The sequence below is a fragment of the Nicotiana attenuata genome, unplaced genomic scaffold (assembly GCF_001879085.1).
Source record: "Nicotiana attenuata strain UT unplaced genomic scaffold, NIATTr2, whole genome shotgun sequence".
Lineage (NCBI taxonomy): Eukaryota > Viridiplantae > Streptophyta > Magnoliopsida > Solanales > Solanaceae > Nicotiana > Nicotiana attenuata.
In genome coordinates this window covers 794,685-803,232 of record NW_017670321.1, presented here as the reverse complement: position 1 = coordinate 803,232, position 8,548 = coordinate 794,685, and the positions used below count along the sequence as shown (strand labels likewise).

Below are 8,548 nucleotides of genomic sequence, written 5' to 3'. Positions count from 1 at the left end.
CAGCTTCTGGGCAGAGGCTGTAAACACTGCATGTTACATAATCAATAGATGCATGACTAGACCTCTTGTAGAGAAGACTCCCTATGAGTTACTTAAAGGGAGAAAACCAAACATATCCCATCTTAGGGCATTTGGTTGTAAGTGCTATGTGCACAATAATGGAAAAGACTCCCTAGGTAAGTTTGATCCCAGAAGTGATGAGGGAGTATTCTTGGGATATTCTTCACATAGCAAAGCATATAAAGTGTTTAACAAAAGAACTTTGTGTGTAGAAGAAAGTGTGCATGTAGTATTTGATGAAACTAACATTCTTTCTGAGAGACAGGAACATGAAGATGAAGCCATTGGATTGGTAAAGGACTTGACTGAAGCATCAGCTCAGGTCAAAGTGGCACCAACAGAAGGAACAGGTGATGGAACAGGTTCTTCCATACAGGGCAACCTGACAGGGGGAACTAATCAAAGAGGAATTGAAATAAATCCCTTAAAGGAACCTGTTCATGACCCTGTTCCTCAGCAACAGAACATGGGAGAAACATCTAGTAGAAACCAGTTGGTTGTGAAACCTCACAAGTATCAAAGTTCTCATCCCATTGAGAACATTATCACTGATCCAACATCTGGAGTCAAAACTAGATCACAATTAAAGAATCTGTGTGCTTTTGATGCATTTTTATCTCTTATTGAACCTAAAAATGTTGTTGAGGCTTTGCAGGATGCAGATTGGGTCAATGCAATGCAAGATGAACTCAATCAATTTGAAAGAAGTCAAGTTTGGCATCTAGTTCCAAGGCCCAAAGACAGATCAGTTATTGGTACAAAATGGGTCTTTAGGAACAAACTTGATGAAGATGGAACTGTTACAAGAAACAAGGCAAGATTGGTGGTCCAAGGTTACAGCCAGGAGGAGGGCATAGACTATGATGAGACTTTTGCACCAGTTGCAAGACTAGAAGCAATCAGACTCCTCATAGCCTTTGCAGCACACATGGAATTCACTCTTCATCAAATGGATGTCAAAAGTGCCTTCCTGAATGGCTACCTGAAAGAAGAAGTGTTTGTGAAACAACCTCCAGGGTTTGAAAGCAAGGAATGTCCTGAGCATGTGTACAAGTTAGACAAGGCTCTCTATGGACTCAAGCAGGCCCCAAGAGCATGGTATGAAAGATTGTCCAAATTCCTGCTGGAGCATGGGTACAAAAGAGGTAAAATTGATAGTACCTTATTCTTAAGGGAAAAAGGTAAGGATCTCCTTGTTGTACAAATATATGTTGATGACATAATCTTTGGGGCCACCACTGATAAGCTAAGTAAGGACTTTGCAAAATTAATGGGGAGTGAGTTTGAAATGAGCATGATGGGTGAGCTTAATTTCTTCTTAGGCTTACAGATCAAACAAAGTCCAAATGGAACCATGATCCACCAGCAGAAGTATGCAAAGGAGCTAATCAAAAAGTTTAAAATGGAAGAATCTAAAGAAATAGACACACCCATTGCAACTGCTACTAAATTAGATGTTGATGAACCTGGTTCATCAGTTGATCAAAAGTTGTATAGGGGTATGATTGGTTCACTTCTGTATCTTACTGCTAGCAGACCTGACATTGTTTTCAGTGTAGGGCTTTGTGCTCGCTTTCAGGAAAATCCTAAAGAGTCTCACCTGACTGCTGTCAAAAGGATACTAAGATACTTGAAAGGCACCACTGATCTGTGTCTTTGGTATCCTAAAGGTAGCAATTTTAATCTAGTAGGATATGCTGATGCTGATTATGCAGGTTTTCTGGTGGATAGGAAGAGCACCTCAGGTATGACACACTTTCTTGGTTCATGTCTTGTGTCATGGGCTACCAAAAAGCAAAACTCAGTGGCCTTATCTACTACTGAAGCTGAGTATGTTGCTGCTGCCTCTTGTTGTGCTCAATTGCTATGGATCAAACAACAGCTGGTAGATTTTGGTATTGAAGTTGGTTGTATTCCAATATTCTGTGAAAACACTAGTGCTATAAGTACGACAAAGAACCCTGTTCATCATAAAAGGACTAAGCACATAGATGTTAGACACCACTTCTTAAGAGATAACTATGAGAAAGGACTGATCTCCATAGAATTCTGTGCTACTGATAAGCAAATTGCTGACATTTTCACTAAAGCACTGAGTAGAGAAAACTTTGAGAGGAACAGGTTGGAATTAGGGATGATTAATATCACCTAATAGGTCCAGTTCAGAATGCACAATGAAAAAAAAAACTTGGTTAGGAGTTCTAACTGTGTGGAAATATCTAGATTAATTCTTACTCAGTTTCATACTTTAAATAGTATACTCCTGTGACATGTGTACATATGATTCACTGATCTCTTACAAAGTTTTTTCTATTATGGCATTTGAGGCATGTTCAAGAGAGTTCTATATGAAGAACCTGGTTCATCAGCATGAGCTCATATGAAAGTTCGGGTATGTTTTCAATGCTTTGCATAATTAGAAAGATTAACAATTCAATCATGAGCAGAAGTCCTATACTTGTCAAATTCCTAGAAAATTCTATCCGTTGAGGCATTGAACCAGTTTCATTCATTTAGAACTCTAAAAATCGTAATTTTTGCCTAATATCTAGGGAAGCCAAAATAATCATTAAAGGACTGGAATTCCAGGCTGATTAGACTTCTAATTGACCTCTGAAAAAGCTGTCGTTACTGCATTATTGACTAATTGTCTTTAAATATACACCACATCTCTTATTCTCTTCTTCATTCTAAAATCGTCAAAAATTATATCTCCTGTTTTAATTGCTCCCCTTCTCCAAGAATCCTCAATCACTTCTCTCTCCAGAAATTCCAAATCGTTTTTCTTCTCAAAAATTCCCAAAACTCCTCCATAAACGAAGAACCATGTCTAACCCACAAGATCATCCTGGCACTCCTCCACCACCATCCCCCTCCAATTCATCCACATCTACTCCTTCTAATGAATCCCCAAAACCTAGGTTTCGAAGGCAGAAAATGTTGGCTCGAAAATCTGTACCATCTGGAGCCTCGAGGAAAGTTTTAAATGAGAGGTTGAAAGCTAGCCAAAAAAGGGAATCCCCGGCTAAAGAGTCTGATTCCAGTTCTGACTCTGAATCATTTATTTCTGCTAGTGAAGGTGAAGAACATGGGTCTTCTGACACTGAGAAAATTCAAGAAACTCCTGAGGTAGGTTCTTCTGAAGTTAAAAACGTAGAAAACATGTTTGTTCTAATTGGACCTGTTAAAGATGTATTGTTGGCTGAATCGAGTAGGAGTGGAGGTAAAAAGAAAGGAAAAGAGCGAGAGAGGGAGGAAGTGGTGAAGAGAGGGGAAAAGGAAAGGGAGAAGTTCTTGCTATATGTGGAGTTGAAGAAGAAAGTGGCTTCAAGTCAGGGGGAAGTGGTTCTGGGGAAGCAGCTAATAGGCTGGTTCATTTGAGCAAACAAAGAGATGAACCTGGTTCATCTGCTGAGGAAACTCTGGCTGGTCTTCTGAAAAAGGTTGGGGCAAGTTATGACCCAAAGAAACGCAAAGCTACCTCACAAAAGTCCCAAAATGTTCCCAAACCAACCAAGAAAAGAAAACCTTCATCCCCAAAATCTACTGCCCCTCCAGTGCCTAACGGAAGAGCTACAAGAAGCGGGGTTCGACAAAGTGAAGCTGACCTACAAAAAGCTCTGGAAGAAAGCAAGAAAAAGAAAATGGAGAAGGGAAAGAGAAAGGTTGCAGAGTCCTCTGAGGCTACTGAAGAAGAGGAGATGGAACTGGTTCATCAAGAAAGAGGAACAACAGTAGAGGTTCCTACACCAAAACCTAAAAAATCCAAGACTTCTACCAAGAAGTCTTCCTGTGAACCTGTGTCTGGTGAACCCTTATTAGCCAAGAGGACAAGGTCTGCTGTGAAAGGTAAGCAAAAGAAAATTGTTGAAGAAGATGAAGAGTGGAGTGGTGAAGAAGAAGAAGAGGAATCTGAGAAGGAGCTGGATAAGTTTGCCATCTTTAGCAGGAGAAAAATTCTGAAAGGAAGACTGTTGAAAGACCTGGAAGAACCAGGGATGAGAAGACTGGTGGATGCTTTAGCTGCACAAGGTTGGAAGGACATGGTCCTTGAAATGGATGGGAGGCTGGCCAGGAATGAATTGATTGAATTTATGGTCAATGCTGCTGTGAAGGATGGAGTAGTCACCAGCCTGGTGAAAGGAGTCAAAGTGAAGTTTGATGCAGTCAAACTGGGTGAGATCCTGGACATAACTACTGAAGGTTATGATGACTATACAAGGCAAAGGTGGCCATGTCTGGATTCTCTCCCTACTACTCTTGAAATTACTAGGAGGTTCTGTGACTCTAGAGATGTGCCTAAAGCCAGATTTGTGCAAAAAAGTGAAATGAGGCCTGAGCACAAGGTCTTGTTTGAATTTGTCAACAAGTGCCTCTTGCCCAGACAGGAGAGAAGGCACAATGCAAATTACATGGACCTGGTTCTTATGGAGTGCTTGGAGAGAGGAATACAGATCAACTGGCCTGCTTTCATTGTCAAATTGCTCGACAGGGTCATCAATGGTTCTAAGGCTCATGCCACTCCATATGGGTTCATATTGACTACTGTGCTGGACAGGCTAAATGTGCCTTTGAAGTGAAAGTACAAGAGGGGGGGGGGTGAATTGTAGCCTTTTTAAATTTCTAGTCGACTACTCTTCAGACCTAGTCGACTTATGCGGAGACAGCCTGTACAGAACTGTTAGCCCTTTTGATTTAAACAAGTGTTAATCACAATAAAACAGTAAAAGAACAGAATATAATATAAGAGCGATAAAGTAAATGACACCAGGAATTTTATACTGGTTCGTAACCAATGTGGTATCCTAATCCAGTCTCCTTGGGTTGCAAGGATGTTATCTCTTGAGCTCTTTGTAATTTGTGTTGAGTACAGCTTGTGTGATTTTCACCGTTCACCACCAACGTTTACAGGGTTGGTTTTTACTCGCTTACCAACAACGACCCTTTGGTTTTCACTCGCTCACCAAAGAAACGAACAATGACACAACCTCTCCGAACACACTGCCTTTCCAATTTTTCTATCTCTCTTCTCTCTTTTATGTACACAGTAAATCTACTAAAGTGAATTACAATGCTTGTTAAGAGTAGAATAAAGAACTTGTAGTTGGATAGACGATTTGTATAGAAATCTGCGTACTTCTTTACAGGAGCATTCTGGTATTTATAGATATTGCTTGGAACTAGCCGTTACTGATGATTCCTTGATTGTTGGCTTTGTCCCTTCTTCAGAAATATTACTACCAGGATATATTTTTCCTTAAGAAATGAGATCAATGGATTCTCTTTGAATTTGGACAGCCTTTTCTTTCCTTTTGAACTCTGACTGAATCTTCCCTTTCTAACATTGAGATATACTATGAATTTGGTCCTTCCTTGACAGCTCCGTATGAATCTGGACGATTGTCGAGTCGTCTTTCAAGCCCGTTGAATTTCTTTCCTTGGTCTTCTACCAGATTATATGGCACAAGATAATTCCTTGATTTCAACAAATTTGTTCCTTATACGAAGAGAGTCATGCATCCTGATATCTTCCGTCAATGGAAAAGTTTTCCATATCTCCTTTCACGTAATGGAATATTTGACCACTTTATATGGATGTGATTCCATATATTGTGTTGTTCCTTATATTCTGAATGGACTTTTCCTTTTGAAGCATAAGTAATTAAGTTCTCGATCTGATGATTGTAATAAGGAAAGGTAGTAAGTAATTCCACCTTCTTTCTTTAATCCTTTTTATAACTTTGGAAATTATGCCTTCCAAGTCTCCAGTGCATAATTCCGTTTCTTTGCTTGAAGATTCTTCTTCAAAATATTCCTCATTTTCCTCCAATAAGTCATGATGATTAAATAAAAATCCCATGATTTACTTTTTCATGATTGTAGTAATTCTTGATTGACTCCATAACCCATGCTTCTTTCCATAAGAACAGTACTTTCCATCTCATACGTAGTAAATAGGCTTCTTTGTGCAGCATTCCTGATGTTCTAAACGTCAATACCACACAAGAGGGGGGTGATTTGTGTGGTACTCAATTTTTCGCTTAAACTGCTTCTGGAAGGACCTGGTTCTTCTAGGTGTACTTATTACTACTGTTTGCGGAATTAAAAGTACATAAAATAAAGAACACAAAGATTTTACGTGGAAAACACCTAGCTCAAAAGGTGAAAAAACCACGACCTACTACTCAGTAGGATTTTCCCAAACTTCCACTAAAATCATTGAGCCAAAACTGCATTTACAAAACTCTTTGTAAACCTAAGGATTAACTCTAATCCCGTTGTGGCAACCAGCCTCTAACTGCTGCGACAACTTCAAGTTAACTCTAACTTGAATACTCAAAGTACCTGATACAATTGCTTCTATGAAAGCTGGAAAGGTACAACTTTAAAACACCTACTACAATTGAACTACAATAAAAGAAAGACACATAAAACTCTTTATGGAGCCGGTTCTTCAATCTGGTTCTTGTAGCTTCTGGTTTGCACACTTGAATCACACACGAACTGCTTGCAAAAACCCTTGCTATTTTGCTCTCAATTCACGTTTAACTTCTGCATTTTTGTGCAACACTTTAATGTGAGAACATCCTGCAATTTATAGAGTTAGTAGATGAAGAAATAACTAGAGTTCTGATGCAACTCTTCCTTGGTGGAAGAGTTCTAGTTGATTCCAACTTCTAACTCCTTCCCTATCTTGAATAGTGTTGTCTTTGATTAAGGAGTCCTTCTCCTTATCAATTATGCAACCTTTTCGATCAGGAGATATTAAATACAGCAAGTTATGCTTATCTCCATCACGTGCAACCCACATGCTCAAATCTGCCCGTTTTTGTGCACCTGAGGGATGGACCACTGGATGGACCTGGTTCATCATGAGTTCCTTTGTCAGTCTTCAAAACTAACCTTTACTTGGGCCAACAAATTCCCCCTTTTTGATGATGACAAACTATGTGCTTTTCATAAGCTTAGCCCTGTTTCAACTCAGCTTAACATCAACACAATGTTAGAAACATTTTTCCTTTTTATCACTTATCATCAAGAACCAGGTACATTAGGTTATAAACATCACTGTTCAAAGTGTAAGCATCACTTGTTTAAAGCACAACCTTTTTCCCCCTTTTGGCATCATCGAAAAGTTGCATAAAAAATGTGAGATAACCAGATTTTAAATCTTACTCATGGCCACTGGGGTTACTTCAAATGCAAACATGGATTAATCATCATAGATCAAACTAAGAATTTCAACCATCAAAGAAATATAAACAAACAGTTAGAGCAAAAACAATGAACTTCATTGATGATTGATATGATTTTACCACAAAGCATAAGAAGAAATAAAAATACTGAAAACATGAGCAAAAGAAACAAAACGTCCCGAACTGGGTCACTGGTTGATCTACACCAGGCTAGAATTTAAGGCTTGGAAGAGCTAGGGGTTGGGTTATTTGCTTGGAAAAGTTTCAGCATGTCTTGAAGAATTCCATCATTCTTCTCCTTTTCCTTTGCAAGTTCAGTTCTGAGAACATCTCTCTCAGATTCTACCTCAACCAATCGTGTCTTCGGCCTTGCTATTTGAATATCCTTTTCCTCACTCTCCTGTACCAAGACTCTGACTTTGCTATTGATAGGTGTCTTTTTAGATGAACCAGGTTCATTAAGAATGACATTGACTTCATAATCGCAAGCAAGCAGAATATTAACCCCACTTCTTCATAGGTACCATGAAATGTGCAAGCACGGTTGTGAGAATGAAACTTTAGGGAATGGCATGAGTTTTGGTGCCATTGATAACTCTATCAGTAGGTCCGCGAGGGTTTCCTGTTAAGATGGAACAGGTTCATCTATAACTATTCCAAGTTGAACCAACCCCTCAACAGCTTCGCCAGACCCACTTCCCCCTGTTTTGCTCACACTCTCTTCTATTTCAGTAAATTCCTCTCCCCAAACAACCATTGCACCAGTTTTTATTATACCAACAGGAGTGGGTGAAGAATCAGCCACTCTTGTCCCCTTTCCCCTCACAGTACTCCTAGCGCCCTTGCTCTTTTTTTTTCAGTTTTACCACCAACTTCTCCAGATTATGTAGTCTCAACACCTGCTATACATCCTACCAGTACAAATCCATTCTCTAAATTTGCAGCAACTTCAGAAATTGTCTCAGGAGTAACTTTAGAATCAGAAGATACCTGTTCAGTTTCGGAATACCTACTTTCTTCCCCCTTAGCAGCAGACTTAAATGAATTTTCAGATTTCTAGGATTTTTCTTCCTACCTGCTTTCAATTGCTTGTTTATTTTTTTGATCTGCTCTCCTTCAGCGACAATCTTATGAGCCATCATCTTACTCTACTTTTCTTCGAGATTTGGTGTGGGTGAAGTCAGTGGTAGAAGGTGTGGAAATGGTTTCCTATGGTGGTGATGAAGGTATCTTCAGTAAGTGTTTTGACAGTATCTAGGCTAGGGGTATGGAAAAAGTAGAGATTAGATTGT

The 8,548-nt window shown here is 39.4% G+C and overlaps 1 protein-coding gene across 1 annotated transcript in view; it reads left to right on the top strand.

Moving 5' to 3' along the window:
• The first annotated feature begins 2,997 nt into the window (after nucleotides 1-2,997).
• Nucleotides 2,998-8,548, top strand: part of LOC109237818 — a 27,535-nt gene continuing 21,984 nt past the window's right edge. Inside the window, exons 1-4 of the mRNA XM_019404204.1 lie at nucleotides 2,998-3,139; nucleotides 3,194-3,283; nucleotides 3,421-3,895; nucleotides 4,010-4,092. Coding sequence (XP_019259749.1) covers nucleotides 2,998-3,139; nucleotides 3,194-3,283; nucleotides 3,421-3,895; nucleotides 4,010-4,092 — 790 coding nt within the window. The remainder of the gene's footprint in view (nucleotides 3,140-3,193; nucleotides 3,284-3,420; nucleotides 3,896-4,009; nucleotides 4,093-8,548) is intronic.